Below are 15,371 nucleotides of genomic sequence, written 5' to 3' on the forward strand. Positions count from 1 at the left end.
CCGCGGCAATCCGTTCGTTTGAAATAAATCCTCCCCACAAAGGTCAGTAGTACATACGAAGGCACCACCATGGCCACATTTGCATGCGTTGCAGTGGCGGTGAAACACTTTTCCTTCCGGGCACGTATGACTTCCATTCTTTTGCTGTTGCTCGATCGCTTCTAGCAGGTTAAGATCGTACGAACAGACGCGCTGAGTGGAGTTTCCGATGGCTAGACAATTAATAAAACTACCACCAGCACCCATCGTTCGCCGGACCCGACGATACTGTTCGGCACTAAGGGTTACTACGGAGCGAAATATGGTATATCATTCTTTAAAAAATTAACAAAATATATCACAATAGTAAACCACACTTACCACTGATAGTGAGCGAAAGAAATATAAGACCAACAAGGATTGCCGAGAACTTCATCTTATTGAACGGCGAGAACGTTTGAGATCAAACTTAAACCGCTCGAGCTTAATAATGGGATGATAACGATTTTTCATAGTGTACGTTTCTAGGCCATCATAATTGGCACGTTCGATGATTATGCGGAACCAGAGAGGGGGTAGTACAAGTATTATAGCACACTCAACTACTTTTTCTAATCCATCATAAATGATCAGATAGATAGGTAGAAATGATTTTTACACCCCGTTTAATCAGCTTAGTTCAGCCGTTTTTTATTAGTTCTTAAGGAACTTTGAGGTCAGCTTAGCAGGCTTCACACATTTTCGAACGAACATACCGAGGAGAGCTAAAATGCACACGCGAAACGAAAGCCACATGGCACCGTTAATGGAAAGCTGCTGCAGCGCTAATGCAGCGGTAATGCAGCGATATGCCGCACAAACCATGTTTTCTATCTCTATCTTACTAACGATCATTGGGCCAAAAATGCGAGACAGCATGCTAAAGTTGGCTAGTTGAGCAGCGCAACACTGTAAACAGCATTCGTGCATTCAAACCAAGTATTAAAAGTGATTTTTGAACTGGAAATCGACAAAATTTTGTGGAAATGAATAAAAAATGCATTATTGTTGTGATTGTAAGTGCCGTCTCTAGGGATGCCCTCATACGGGTTTCGAAACCCGTAGTTTGTAAATATAGTCGCACCTGTTTTGGTTTGTGGCATCACAATACTCGCGGTCCGATTTTGGCTTCTTTTCGTGTGACGTAATTGGCCAAGGACAGGTCTTCCAATTGAACTAAGAAGAGGGCGAGCGATTTCCATACGATTTGACAGTACGATTGCCATGTTGGCGATTCCCATATGATTTGACAGCTCGTTTGCCAATAGGGAAGCTTGTGGAACAGGAAAGCAGCAATTGCTCCTAGGTGGAACTGGAAAGGCTTTCCATCTTTCTACATTGTGAAAAAGCCGCCGAAAAGCGTATTGTTGAGTTGCTAACATGTCGAAAAGTGAGACAAAAGAAATAACTATACGGCAACTGTACACAGAGCTGAATAAACACTGTTCCAGTGCCGAATACGACAAGGCACTCAAGGCTGCTAATAAAAGTAAGTGAACTTTGGATAACCTGTTTGAATAATGAAATTGAATGAATGAATGAAACCCTACGTACCATCCTTTCTGGTTCTAGTTATCGGTCTCGACGCGACCGAATGGAAAGCGGCCAAGTGTAAGCTGGTCTGCCTGATTCAAAACGGAAAGTTCGACGAGGTGCTAAAGTTTATCGAACGTGGCACATCCATCCCGGACACTACATTCGAGAAATCGTACAGCGAGTATCGGCTAAACAGGGCCGAAGATGCGTTTCGCACGATCCAGTCCGGGCTACCAGCTGGGACGGGTGGCGGAGGCGTTGAACAATGGGCTGGACTTGCGCCGAATCTGAAGGAGCTGCTGGCACAGATCTTGTACCGGTTGGAGCGGTTTGACGAGTGTTTCGAGCTGTACCGGAACATCATCAAGAATACGCACGACGACTACGATGATGAGCGTCGAACGAACATGAGCGCAGTGGCCGCAAATCGATGCATCGTCGGTGGTAGTGTCGACAAGCAGCAACAGCTGGCTGCCATGAATCTGCCCGAGGACACGTACGAGCTGACGTACAATGCGGCATGTGCATTGGCTGGCCGGAAGGAGTATGGTGAAGCGGAGCGCAAGTTACGTACGAGCGAGAAGATGTGCCGCGATTCGCTCGAAGAGGACGGTGCGACCGAGGAAGACATTATTGACGAGATCACCATCATCAAGGTGCAGCTGGCGTACTGCCTGCAGATGCAGGGTCGGGTAAAGGAAGCATCGGCATTGTATGCAGACGCGCTGCGTCACAAAACGAACGACGCCGCACTGACGGCGGTCGTCAGCAACAATTTGGTCGTAATCAACCGCGATCAGAATGTGTTCGATTCGAAGAAAAAAATGAAGGTGGCCACTTCCGAGCAGGCAGAGCAGAAGCTAACCACTCGGCAAAGGAAGACGATTGCGTTTAACAACTGCCTGCTGGCGTACTTTGCCAGTCCGGCGGAATGTGGTTTGTTGGCGAGCCGGCTCGCTAACGCCCATCCCGACCTAGAGTTCCAATCGCTGTTGATCCGCGTGAGTCAGCTCGCACGCGATAAGAAGTACCGGGAGGCGGTCGAACTGTTGGAGGGATACGCGCAACGACTGCCCCGTGACCGGACGACCGAAGTACTGCAGGTGCGGTTTGCCATCGTGCAGCTCCAGCTGGTGGCAGGCAATCGAAAGGCAGCGATTGACACGCTCGAATCGCTCGGGGAAGCTCGCTATCAGCCGGGCGTCGTGTCGGCCCTGGTGACGTTGCATCTCGGGTTGGACAACAAGCAGGCCGCCTCAGAGATACTGAAGAGTGCAGTCGACTGGTACAAGCGGCAAAAGAGCGCTACGATCAGCGATGGTGACCTGAGCGATATGTGGCGACAAGCGGCCAGCTTCCATCTGCGCGGTGGCGAACCGGAAACGGCCGCCAAAAGTCTGGAGGAACTGCTAAGAACCCATCCGGATGATATGAAGCTGCTGGCACAGCTGGTCATTGCGTACGCCCAGTTCGATCCGAAGCGTGCCCAGCAGGCGAGTAAGCGGTTGCCGGCACTGGAAACACTTACCACGGTATCCGAGATTGATGCGCTCGAGGCAACGAACTGGATGATGATAGCGAAGGCAGTCCGACGCAAGCAAAATCTGCCTGGTGGTGGCCGCACCACCGGTGATCAGTCGCCCGGTGCCGGCACACCGTCGGCCGAACAGCAGGCCGCAGCCCGCAAGCAAAAGCGCAAGAAGCGTAAGGGCAAACTGCCAAAGAACTACATCATCGGTGTGCTACCCGATCCGGAACGTTGGCTGCCGCGTTACGAACGTACCGGCTACCGGAAGAAGCGCGATCGCCGCGTAAAGGAAGTAATGAAGGGTAGCCAGGGAACCACTTCCGGACAGGCCGATCAATTGTAAGTCATGCGATAACCTTCACCGTTGGTAAAAGGAGTAAATTTTGCTATTTTTCTTGTTTTTTTGTGTTTCACTTTTCACAGCGACATGACCAAGGCATACAACCAGACGAAGAACTCACCCGCGACACCGGGCTCTGGGGGACCGGGTGGCGTTACGCAGCTCGAACAGATGGCCGCTGCCGCTGCTGCAACTCGCCAATTGCCACGTAAGAGTCAGCACAAGAAGAAAAAGGGTAAACACTAGGATGGCAGACAAGAGGGGATGGGGAAGAGGCGCCAGTCCCATGAAACAATGGGTCGAACCGATCTTCGTACTGCAGATCGCTAGCAGAATTCTGAACTGAAGTTCGGGAGTGGGATTCAATAAAACATACAGTAAGGTAATACTAACAACTTACCATTTACACCGTTTCACGGGCAAGTTGCGATCAAACTTCGTTGAATTAGAGAGCAAGCTAAGATATTCAAGCGATTTGGGATCTACAGTTGAAAAACAAAACAATCCAATGCCACCACCAGGCAGTTGGCATCATCTTTTCGATCGAAAAACGAACTTTGGCATTGTAAATATGAGCTAATTAAGCAGCGCGTGAGGTGTGACACAAAGTGATCTTACATCAACGGAGGTTGATCCTGACTAATCCCGAAAAACGGTGTATGAACAATATTTCTAGGGTGGGGCAGGGAGTGAAATATATTGAAGCATTATTTCTAACTTACATGTCCTGCATTATTAATCAGTGGACCATTAGAGAAATGTCGAAGAAATGGATAATAGACAATTGACCCAGACAGCAAACGCGATCACTGAACGAAGGGTGACCAATCGTTCCAAATGAGAAGGAATCTTGCACTGACAGTTTTGGGTGGAAATTGTGTACACTATCGAATCGCGATGACGCTAGCAATTATAAAATAACAAAGATACTTTATTGTTTGTCTAACTTAGCATAAAAGCGACTGCTTGTCTTGCGATATCGCATTGTCCATGGACAGACATTTGCGCGAAAGTCATGCTATAGTTCAGCACCGATAGTGCAGATACTGTTTCCACACATATAGAACGATACGCGTAAATCCGTGCGTCCAGCGGATGGGATTAGCAGTTCAACTATCACCTTGTCCTTCACGGTAGCAAACATCACCATTCGCTTGCACGGATCATTCAAACGCAACACGGTGCCTGTGCCATTGGAAACCAATGAGGTAAGCGTTTGGAGCAGGAATTGGCGGTTGGCTTCACTGCGCAGAGCAGGAAGTAACCCCAACCAGCAGGCGGCTCGTTCAACCGGTCCGAACGGAATCAAACACGGCGTGTGCTGCAAGTCGGCTCGTTTCAGCAGTGCGGCACGTGTGAATTCGATAACTTTCTCATCGTTCGTAGCGAACTGTTCGTCTTCCGGCATAGGGAAATTGTAGTACTGCGCCATGCCGAGCGACTGTACATCTTTCAACAACAGCAGAAATCGAGTCTGCAACGTTCGTTTGTCCAGCGGGACGGTAAAATGTTTCCACGCGCTAACGATACTATAGTACACCTGCGGAACGGTCGTGTTCTCGAAATCGAGGGCATAATCTAGAGCGCTAGCTGGCGTTGGTGATCCGGCGGACGTTGTACTAACGCGTTCGAACAGCTGCTGTAGCAGTCCAACAGTTTCTAAATGCTGGATGGCAACTTCACTGCAGCAGGTGCGCATCCAGGTATTGTTCGCTCTGGGAAGCAGCTGCTGGTTCGCATTGTAGCAAAGGCTCAGAAAACGTTCGTCTCCGAGCAAAATGGGGCGCGCCCCCTCGGGTAAATTGAGGAAATCTGCCGCATAAAAACTAAGCAGCGAACTAACGATGATCCGCTGGTGGGCGAATTGAATCGGGTTGGAATGCTCAGCCGGCATCGCTCGCTGGGTTTCTGTTACCGATATCAGCGCAAGCAACGCGGTACCGTAGCTGGGGGGCTTGTGGTTGGCAAGCCATTTGAACAGCTCGCGATCACCACCGCTGATGCGGCCTGATTCGCGCAATTTATTTAGCGCTTCCGCTTGCTTCGATGTCATTGATGCAAGCTGGCGTAGCAGACTAACTCGCTCGAGATGCTTGGCGGTAAGGAAAGTGGACACGGTGGCCATGTTGAATCGATGCCCATGTCCGAGCGTTATGAAGTCGTTCACCGTGCAGATATATTTAGGTATTTCGCTTACCGTCTGAAAAAGTGTAACTGCATCATTTAATTCAACCTGCGTCCATGATTTTGCTTTACCGGTCACGTTGGTGAGTTTGGATTTGGTAGTTTGCAGGAACAGCAGTAGCGATTTCAGAATCTGCCAGTCAATCTTGAACAGCATATCAAACTCCAGTTCATACCCAAATAGGCGAATTGTGATGAAACTGTCATCCACAGTGAAGTTTACATTATCTTTCAGATAATCCATTACCAGCTTCAGAAAACCATCGAACGCTGTGCCTTCCAATCGCAAACGAAGTGTGTCGAGCGGTACGTTTGGACATAGTTTTTTGAAAAACTTGAAAACACCTGCGTACTGCAGCTTATGTAACAATTGCAGCGCGTTCTCTTGGTCGAAATATTTGCGGTAAGCGAAACAGAGTAGAGCAGCCAGTTCGATCCACTCTGCGGTGGATAGCGATTGCCAGCCATTAACCGTTCCGATTACCGCAACGATGACACTTCCTGCAGTAACAGTCCGCATTGTTCCTGTGTAAAAAAAAAATGGGAAAGGCAATTTAGTAAGATTATGCTAGAGACGAAACGCTGTGCGCACGACGGTTATGGTCTACCTGCGAGAAACTGTTCGGCCCGTTCGAGCTGCAGCAGCTTTTGCGCTGGTAACATTCGGCGCAACTTTTCCGTACGGCATACCACCGTCAGCCCGGTGCTGGCAAACGTGGTCAGATTTAAGGCCAGGGCGACAGCGCGTTTAGCAATGACGGTACCCTTTTCATGCTTGCAACTGTCCAAGAGTTCGGTGACCGTAATTCCACTGCTAGCAGCACTGGTGGCAAACATCAGCGGAACCGTTATTGTGGCACTCAGAGGCGTAAAAGCCAGTAGCGTTGCAACCACACTGCCAACAACCGTAATCCCTTCCCACACCTTAGTGTTGCACGTTATGTTACGACTAGCGATCTCCAGCATTGGGCGGTCCGATGCCATGTTCACATACCGCAAGAGACCGTCCTTCGGATACCAAAGTGTGCAAGATGGCAACTTGTTATTGGTGAGAAACTGTTCGAAACCATCATACTTCCGATTGGTTAGGTCGAGATAAACGCATTCCGTTGATAGTGAAGCTTTTCGTACGCGTAGGAAAAACGATACCTCGATACGATCATTACACAGCAGCACCAGTGGGATCAGTTGAAACTCGGCCGATGGCATACGGTTAACAATGGCAGTGAGCGATTTGCGCAACTTCTGATCGGCCAAAAGATCAGGTTGGTCAAACTGGCGTAAGTCGGTAAGATCGCACTGAATGTAGCCGAGAGCGAATGCGAGCAAGTTCACAGCGTACGTATTACTGTGCGCAACGTAAAATTCTTCTTTTTCCCCTAATTGCAGCAGTTCTTCGTCGTTCCGCTCCACTCCCCGGTGCAGGAAGTCGTGCATAATGCGGGAGATATGTGCCACCGACATGGTTCACACTTTGCAGCTTTCGTCTGCTCTGCCGCTATCAACAATACCGATTTGTGTCCGCAGCACAACTGTTGCATCCGGTTACCAGTGACCGCTGAAGAGAACCTGGACGATATCGGATAGGTTGAAAAGTTTTGATTAGATTAGATGAATCCGAGTATATTTCTGCACATACTTGCGATATGCTAGTCGTTTTGCAGTGTTGTAATGTTTCTGTCAATCAGAGTAAGCTATGCATCCGAGCCACCAACGATCGGAGCAATGCGATCGGCACTGCAGGTGAAACCAACACATACAACTGCACTGACAGCTTGGTTTATGCAAAGCTGGAAAGCCTGCACAAAATTACAAAAAAAAAACCATTATGAAAAGGAAAAGAATTGTCAATCGTTGATTAATCTCTGCCGTTTCGTGATGGTTCTTTAGTAATTTAGTAAATACCCACTTCACAGTTGTACGATACGTCAACGATAGTGCTACTGATTTTACTGTCCATGCACTACACAACTGCCCTTACCATAAAACGTGCGAGAAAAAAAAAAACATTGATTACAGCAATGCAGTTGAATTCCACGCCTACAACAAGTTTCTTATCAATTGATTCTGCATTCGAATTCTGGATTACAGCTGCTACTTCTTGCGTCACTGCATGTAGCTTAGTCTTCGCCGGTGTTGTTGATAACTGAGGCCACGCAACTCTTTCAGCAGGGACAAACAATTTATCCACCGTCTCCAGTATAGTGGTGGGTCGTACGATTTACTTCACCACCTGACGCGGTGTCGGATGCGAACCCTATCGGTATCGATTCCGACCCGTGGATGCAACGGGTCATAAAATCATATCCTGAAATTACGGGTCGGCATAATCATACCCGAAACAGAAATCAGTAAATAAAACCCGTAGAAAACTTTGATACCTTCCCGGTAAAAATCTGCGGAATAAGTAAGGTCGTTGAGTCATAAGACCTCTGCAGCTCCATACAAATGTATGAGGCTAGGATGCCATCCCTATCCCTACCCGTAGATGGACTTCTGCGGGTATCGATCAAAATGATTACAAAAAAGTGTCGAAACGGGCACCGGATCACCTAAAACCAGCAAAAGTTAAACCAAATTGCGTTTCAAGCAAGTGCATTCGGACCTACTGAACCTGCTTCGAACTGATTCCGACTCGAACTCGATTCCCCCACGGGTCGGAGTAGATGAATTATGATTTCTTGTATAGGCAGTTTCCGAGATACACTATTATAGCGGACCACTATAATACGGGAAAGGTCGACGTATGTCGAATCCTGATGCAATTTAAGGCGACTTTTCAAAGAAAACATTAACAATAATTGGAAAAAAAACAATATTTTATTTGAGTCAGAAAAGAAGATTTCCCCTTTTTCCAAAAAAAGCGTATTAGCGAAATCTGCGATCTTTGTACAGGCGGAAACGTTTCTACTGGACCTACTTGTACCCACTAGACGACGCGAACCTGTGGATGGTTCCGAGCTGACAGGTTCGGGTCGATTCGCGCTTGAATACTCCAGTAGTAAATAAAAAAAACGCAACAATCGATTTGTGTTCGCTAAACCCCTCAACCTCGAGCTCCGTCGTTTGGTCATTTGAACGAGCAAAAAGCACTTTACGCGATGGATCGCCCTGTGGCATTCTGACGACATGACTATCTCCTTGAGGCTTGGCAAACTCTATTCGCTGTACTACAATGACGCAATCGTAGAGTACGTAGAGCTTGTAATGCTTCCTCTACGAAGGAAACCCCAAATGCCAGGATCTGGATTGGCCTTTAGAAGATGGTCGCGGAAGTTTCCCCTTACCAGTTTTAATTAAATTAAAAACACAGAAAAGAAAATAAGACACTAAGTTTGAAAGTAATAAAGTCGTGCTTCCACCAAAAACCTGCATTGAAATATGCTTCAGTTCCGACTGCGATTAATGAGGAATTTGGAATGAGGTAACAACTGGTTGCTATGGTGTAGCACAGTGCAAATGGTTGCTGTGCCGGACCCGATGAACGCATATACGCGGTTGATTGGTATCGATCAAAACCATTCACTTGAAGTGACACATAAAAATGGTTTTGAAATAATACGTTTGCATGTTTGTATTCCTTCGAAAAGAGTAAGCTACACAGCATACAGATTGTAAAGTCGTTTTGAAAAATATTTTTTTTATTTCGCCAGTGTGGGTCAAATACGGTCAGAGTGAATGTGCCGTGTGCTTCTTGATTTCAAAATCTGTTCGTCGTTGGAATTGGAGTTGGTATGTTGTAAGAACAGTAGTAGCGATTGTTACCTAAACTTGATCAGCAAACTCCCGTTCCACCGTCAACTGTAAGGTTTATATTATCTTCCATGTAGTGAGACAGAACGAGTATCAACTTCGCAAAACGATCGAATGTTGCACGTTTGTCAAGCATAACGAATCATACCGGATCACTCGCACTCTGAGTTTTATGGATCCGATCGTGTCGGTATCATGATTCCATTCCAAAGCGCTCATCTCTACAAGCAGCGATCGAACGAACTACCCCATTCACAGCACTGTGTGCGTGACCAACACAAGCAAACAAACACTGACAGTTTACTTGACAAGGAAACCAACTCAAATACGGGTCTATTTTAATTTATCCAATCGGTATCCATGACAACTTCGTCTCACTTCTTGGTGTAACGATCAGGCATGACTACCATTTATCGCTTAAGAGCTTTTTTTTTATTTTTACCCCCTGATCAGTAGGAATTCTAGTCTTGCCTGCGAGTTCCAGTCGCTTACCGTCGCTGCCATCGGGACCCGCCTCGTATGGAGTGGAATTAAATAAAATGAATTCACGGCTTTGAACTTTTGATTACTCGAATGTTACATTTTATTTCTGTGCGCCCTCTAGAAAGGAACGAAACGAAAGTTACCAAAATACAGTAAAGGAATTGAAAACCGGATTTCTTATGACTGTATGAAATCCTACCCCTTATTAGAAGTATTGTTCGCTTGTATGGGCTATGCTTACGAAGTGGAAGCGGCCATGTTCACATTCGCATCCTCACCAGGTCGTCGGCAAACGATCAATCCCTTCTCCCAAAGGCTCCGAATGAACTCGAGCCGATCCTCCACCGGCAGGCTGCTGACCAGCACATACCTCGGGTACATCTTTATTAGCAGCTCCACCCCGAGCGCCGTCTCGTGGTCCAGCTCCAGGAAGTTTGCCTCGTACTGGTGGTACTCGCGAGAATTGTCCGTGTGGTAGTAGATGCGTAGCTTCTCCTCCTCGCTGACCAGCCGCAGTATATTGCGCCGGAGTAACCGCACCGAGGAACGATCTTCGATCGGTCTCGCACACTGTACCGTTCCGTCCGGGCGGAACTCATAATTCCCTGCACCGTACACCGTATCATCCCACTCGCCGAAATCGACCAACGGTGGCAATGCGTCGTGCTGGAACCGTTTTGCCAGCTGATCGACAGCCGCATCGATCGCTGTATCCGAGAACAGTTTGTCGAACATGGTACGAATGCGCACGATCAGCCGTCGCCGTTCGGTACTCGTACCATCCGAATGCACGATGCCAAAGTGTTGATGCAGATCGAGCGGTAAACCTTCACGCAGCAACGGTTCCTCGTCTGCCGCAGTCGCCAACGCAATCGGCAGCAGTTGCTCGAAAAGATCCGCCCAACAGTTACGCTGATACATGCTCACAGTAATGTGCAGCGAGTGGGCGCCCGGTACGGTGGCGGCCTGATGGATACAGCCGCGCGGAAAGTACAACAGATCGCCCGCCTCCAGCACCACGTCCAGGATCGGTGGTCCGCTCAGTTCGTCCTGATTCAGATTGTCGGAGGATACACGCGCCAGCACTTCCTGCGGTTGGCGCGGTCCGTACAGTCGCCACCGCTTCTGGCCCTCGATCTGCAGCACGAACGCTTCGATGTCGTCGTAATGTGGCGCAAAGCCCTGACTGCCGGGCGGTGTCAAATAGAAGTTGGCCCCCGTCATGCAGTGGAAGTATTCCTGGAGCTTCACGTTCAGCTCGTACACCGAGCGCAGGTAGGTCTGGGGATTCAGCATGCGTACGCTACAGCCAGTGCCGTAAAAGTGCCACAGGTCCGGCGGCAGAACACGCCCGTCCGGATTATGCGTTTCGCGCTGTCCATCCCGGTACGACGTAATGTCGATGTTCTTCGTGTACTCAATGTTGTTCGTGCGCAGCATCTCGTCGATCATGGCGCGGGACAAGAGACCTTCGTAATACGTACGATTGTGACGCTGCACCAGCAGCGGCTTGCGTTCCCAGTGCGTGCGCATGAACTCTTCCACCGTGGTGCCGGGACCGATCATCCAAGCGAACGTGTGCCGCCCGATCGTTACACTGTCCAGCTCGTGCAGGGCCGTACCGGTGCTCGTTCTGGTCGGTGTCTTTGGTTCCTGCTTTATCTGCGTAACGCGTTTAAGCGGCGTCGCGACGCTGGTCGGTGGCAAACCGATCGAACCGTTCACCTTCGACGGGCGGTTTTTCTTCGATGATTTTTTTTTCGATTCCGCCGCAGTTCCGTTCTGCTGTTTGTGCTGTTCCGTACCGGCACCAGCACCACTGGCCACCGTTTGCTGCTGTAGTTTAGCTTTCTTTTTCTTCGCAATGCCAACCGTCGTGCTGGCGACCGGTTGTTTCGATGTCGCATACAGCTTGATATGGAAGCGCGCCTGTTTGCCGGACATTTTCTGTTTCTTGCCTACGGATTCCTTTCCTTCGTCGGGTTGTTTTTGCTTCTGCTTTTTAGCGCTCGGTGTAGTGTTACCCTGGGATGAGCCCGGCAGTTGTGCACCATTCGCATCGTGCTGCAAAAAGCGTAAGATGCTGTTAGAAACGATATGAAAGTAAGTTTACTCACGATCGCACGCGTCTACCTCGTTGTCTCTTTTCGTTTTAGTGCCCGCTGATGCATCAGTACCCGGCGGCGACTGTGGGGAGGCGGACGATTTCTTCCTTTTCTGGGGTGGCTTTTTGGCTACACCTGGTGGCGGTGTACTGGTGATGGCCGGTTTTACAGCATCATTGCCTAATTCGTCAGCCGGTTTGGCAAACACTGGAACAGCTAGGGTTTCCATCGTGCAGAGTGCGCGTTGCGTTGGAGGTAAAAAATCACGCGCTCCTTTTTCTCGCAACACGGTGCAACGGTGTTGCTGTGTTTGTTGTGCTCACAACACGCGCCTTGATTGAGCGTTGAATGTTGTGACAGTTTCGGTTGACAGGCAGTCGACAGAACTTTTCATTTTTCTTTTCCAGCGCTATTTTAATTGATTGATTTTGTTTGGGAAAATACCTATTGCAACGCGGTTTAATTTTGATAATTTTGTGCTTTTTTTGGTGGTTAAATTTGAGAAACAAAATCCCCAACGCGAACCGTCCATGTCCATGGGTTTATCCCGCTGTGCGCAGTGCACGTTTGACAGCAGCAACTTATGCTGCATGCGTTTTGTAAACATTGGTGGTCTTTCTGGTGCATTCTGTCGGGAGGGAAACCGGCAATTTGCCACAAATTTGGTGCGTTATTAAAAAAAACCAGCTCGCCGACAACATGTTCCTGACCAACATTTTGCTGAAGAAAGCAAAAAGCAAGTAAGGCAAACATCGTCCGCTTGTTTTTCCGTGTTGAAATTCCAGACGAAGATCAAACAATGCCATTCGCCCCATTCAATGTGTCCCCGTTTTAGGAACATTCTCGTGCTGATGGAAAGTGCGGTCAGCGGGCATCATTTTACAATGATCCGGGAGCGGCTGGCAGACAAGCTGGAACTGCAACGCTTTGATCCTTACAGTAAGTACGGCTGAACTTTCGATTTTCCCTAACATGTTATATGGTATCGTTTTGTATGTCCTTTCCACAGTCCAAAGGATGTCTCTGTACCGAGAGCGCAAACGGCTGCGAAGCTTGAATTGAAGAGGACCTTCTCGTTCACCGTTACCCAATAGTAGACTGTACATAAATAAATCGATCTAGATTACAAAACCAAACGTTCAAATGAATCTGTCTTTGTATTGTCCATGGTCTATTTCAACAAAATTCCAATAGATGAATGAAGGAATGCATAAAAAAAGACTGATCTAATAATTTTTAAATGCTGAAAATTGCTTTTAAGGACAGTCGTTGGCAAGACATTTACTTGTAGAATGTAGCCGACAGAAGATGGCCCATAGGAAGAAAGTGATTAGTTTCCACATCTTTAAACATTCATTCATGATCATTCATTGGGGTCAGAAACCAACAGAAACTGTTTGTTTCATCATGTCTACTAGCATGTTTGAACATTATTGGAGACCTTCTACGACTAGCAATCAAGTATCACACTAGTATCAAACAGATGAATGCGATCGAGCCTCGATGGTCGTCTGAATCTTCGGATAGCATTGTAGAAGATCGTCAATCATCACAAATATTCCTCATGTGAAATAGCAAGTATCTCAGTAAATTCAGCAAATTCTTTCTTTTTTGAATCAGTTTGCCCCAAACCGACATAAAGAATTCAACGAATAGGAAGAGTTGAACGGTATGTTTCTCAACTGAAGCTGCTCAACTGCTCCTGAAAAAAGCGTCCGATCACCGAACAAGTTCTGGTTAGCGAATCATTAACACACCGCCAACTGCGATTAGCTATCGTAATAGATTTCTTTTTATTCATGATATTACTTTTTTCTGTTTCTGTTTGCATCTTGTAATTACAATTAGTTCATTGACAACAGGAAACGAACGTCCGCAGAAGAGAAGGCGCAGAAGGTGGTTCACACACACATGGACGTGACGGGGTGTCGTCATTTGGGAGAGAGGGATGCACGGACAGTGGGACAGAGGCAATGGATGAACGGTGTGAGGTAACGTTCGTGTTTCAGTTATTATTGTTTATTTCTTCCTTTCTGTGCTACAATGGTAAAGAAAAACTTAAAGACTCACCGGTTCATGACAGTTTTCCTGTTTGCGTTTTCTCTCACCACATCTCATTCGGGGGTTTACGTTTTGTTTCTAGATAGATTCTTTCCGTACTACCAAACCATAGCTTATTCGCTGTTTGCTTCTTTTCGTTCGTTTACCACTTTCCCGATTTAGATTTTCCCGCACCAACCACCCATTTTCTCTTACTCGGAATGATATATTGTGTAACTAGCTTTAATCGTTTATCTCTGTTTTCCTTCTTGCTGTTCTTGTTGCTTTTTTTGTTTTTTTTTCATGCTTTCTTGTTTCATTCGTTTGCTACATACGTTTGCGTTTGTTGTTTTGCTCTTACAATATATAATAACATACTCTTAAAACGTAAACGACTAGAGTGTATTTGCGAACCAACCAGACCAGAGTCCGCCGGCCCACCATCTTGTCCAGAACCGGACACGAAACGGGGACAGCGAGCCGACGAACGGAGGGGGCCGGACGCAATGCATTCGGTTCCACTTGTGTGTTGTTGTTTGTTTTGTTGCTGCACAACAAGGTAAACGGAAAGGAGAAAGTGTGTTCATTCACAAGCAAGTGTGCATGAGTATGCGAGCGTGCGTGCGTGCGTGTTTCTGTGGTAGTTTGTGGTGATATGGGCGCTTGCTGATAGCAACCCTTCCTGCTGTAGGATACTATTTTCCTATGGTAGTGAGCGTATCTTTGTAGTAAAAAAAAAACCGCTTCATGCAGTCGTGGGAGGACACGGAATCGAGCGGCCACACAACCGTTCGATTTTCCCCTTGCCTGATCCAAAGGAACAATGGCATTGGGCAATTATCGCAGTTTGTAGCTGCACTCGAAATAGGCACTAATATGACTCTCATTCGTTAGTTAAGCTTGACTCTAAGATACAAAGGTACAAGGGGTTTGTTCCTTGTTTGTCTGTTCTACCTTTTGTCTGTCTGTGTCTTAATGTTTACAAGTTCTAGAATAATAAACAGTAATGAGAAGTAACACAATCTAGCTCTTCCTCACACAAACCCACACTCACACGCACACCGTCAACATTCCTCTAACCTTTCAACCTGCCTTTTATTCTCATTTTTATGCCTGGCCGAATCGATAAGCAGCTTGCCTAAAATAAAAATTATCATCCTGTGTGCTTTTTTGTTTTTAATTTCAGAAAAGAAAAATTCCACTTTGAACAAAAAAGTATCCTTGTGTTCTTGGTATGTGTGGACCTGAACAGTGTAGAAAGCATCTAACGAGCATATATAAAATCCACCAACGTATATATTACTGCGACGCAACGTATATTACTCCTTTTTTGGTTTTGTTCCATTCTATTCTTTACCAATTGGTATCATTTGCATTATCGCTG

General features: G+C 47.2%; 4 protein-coding genes across 4 annotated transcripts; 2 read left to right on the forward strand and 2 right to left on the reverse strand.

The window, feature by feature from the left end:
* Window positions 1–1,398: 1,398 nt before the first annotated feature.
* Window positions 1,399–3,668, forward strand: LOC128707057 (signal recognition particle subunit SRP72). The gene is made up of 3 exons (XM_053802002.1): window positions 1,399–1,507; window positions 1,591–3,421; window positions 3,506–3,668. Exons 1-3 carry the CDS (start codon window positions 1,399–1,401, stop codon window positions 3,666–3,668), a joined length of 2,103 nt encoding a protein of 700 aa, XP_053657977.1.
* Window positions 3,669–4,440: 772 nt separating this feature from the next.
* On the reverse strand, window positions 4,441–7,070 carry LOC128717980 (uncharacterized). Its single transcript, XM_053811656.1, has 2 exons — window positions 6,215–7,070; window positions 4,441–6,131 (listed from the first exon to the last, which is right to left on the reverse strand). The coding sequence occupies exons 1-2, from the start codon at window positions 7,068–7,070 to the stop codon at window positions 4,441–4,443; spliced, it is 2,547 nt and encodes an 848-aa protein (XP_053667631.1).
* Window positions 7,071–10,079: 3,009 nt separating this feature from the next.
* On the reverse strand, window positions 10,080–12,176 carry LOC128717981 (bifunctional lysine-specific demethylase and histidyl-hydroxylase NO66). The gene is made up of 2 exons (XM_053811657.1): window positions 11,976–12,176; window positions 10,080–11,906 (listed from the first exon to the last, which is right to left on the reverse strand). The coding sequence occupies exons 1-2, from the start codon at window positions 12,174–12,176 to the stop codon at window positions 10,080–10,082; spliced, it is 2,028 nt and encodes a 675-aa protein (XP_053667632.1).
* Window positions 12,177–12,646: 470 nt separating this feature from the next.
* Window positions 12,647–13,009, forward strand: LOC128708369 (39S ribosomal protein L33, mitochondrial). Its single transcript, XM_053803345.1, has 3 exons — window positions 12,647–12,687; window positions 12,783–12,886; window positions 12,957–13,009. Exons 1-3 carry the CDS (start codon window positions 12,647–12,649, stop codon window positions 13,007–13,009), a joined length of 198 nt encoding a protein of 65 aa, XP_053659320.1.
* Window positions 13,010–15,371: the final 2,362 nt, after the last annotated feature.

This window comes from Anopheles marshallii, chromosome 2 (genome assembly GCF_943734725.1).
Source record: "Anopheles marshallii chromosome 2, idAnoMarsDA_429_01, whole genome shotgun sequence".
In the NCBI taxonomy this organism is placed as follows: Eukaryota; Metazoa; Arthropoda; class Insecta; order Diptera; family Culicidae; genus Anopheles; species Anopheles marshallii.

Excerpts from the sequence above, each read along its gene's own strand:
- LOC128707057 (XM_053802002.1), top strand. The coding sequence starts at position 1,399 with ATGTCGAAAAGTGAGACAAAAGAAATAACTATACGGCAACTGTACACA. Across the intron at positions 1,508-1,590 it reads ACTCAAGGCTGCTAATAAAA|TTATCGGTCTCGACGCGACC; the intron begins GTAAGTGAACTT and ends TTCTGGTTCTAG. Across the intron at positions 3,422-3,505 it reads TCCGGACAGGCCGATCAATT|CGACATGACCAAGGCATACA; the intron begins GTAAGTCATGCG and ends CACTTTTCACAG.
- LOC128717980 (XM_053811656.1), bottom strand. The coding sequence starts at position 7,070 with ATGTCGGTGGCACATATCTCCCGCATTATGCACGACTTCCTGCACCGG. Across the intron at positions 6,132-6,214 it reads GGCCGAACAGTTTCTCGCAG|GAACAATGCGGACTGTTACT; the intron begins GTAGACCATAAC and ends TTTTTTACACAG.
- LOC128717981 (XM_053811657.1), bottom strand. The coding sequence starts at position 12,176 with ATGGAAACCCTAGCTGTTCCAGTGTTTGCCAAACCGGCTGACGAATTA. Across the intron at positions 11,907-11,975 it reads AAACGAAAAGAGACAACGAG|CACGATGCGAATGGTGCACA; the intron begins GTAGACGCGTGC and ends CGCTTTTTGCAG.
- LOC128708369 (XM_053803345.1), top strand. The coding sequence starts at position 12,647 with ATGTTCCTGACCAACATTTTGCTGAAGAAAGCAAAAAGCAA. Across the intron at positions 12,688-12,782 it reads CTGAAGAAAGCAAAAAGCAA|GAACATTCTCGTGCTGATGG; the intron begins GTAAGGCAAACA and ends TCCCCGTTTTAG. Across the intron at positions 12,887-12,956 it reads GCAACGCTTTGATCCTTACA|TCCAAAGGATGTCTCTGTAC; the intron begins GTAAGTACGGCT and ends TCCTTTCCACAG.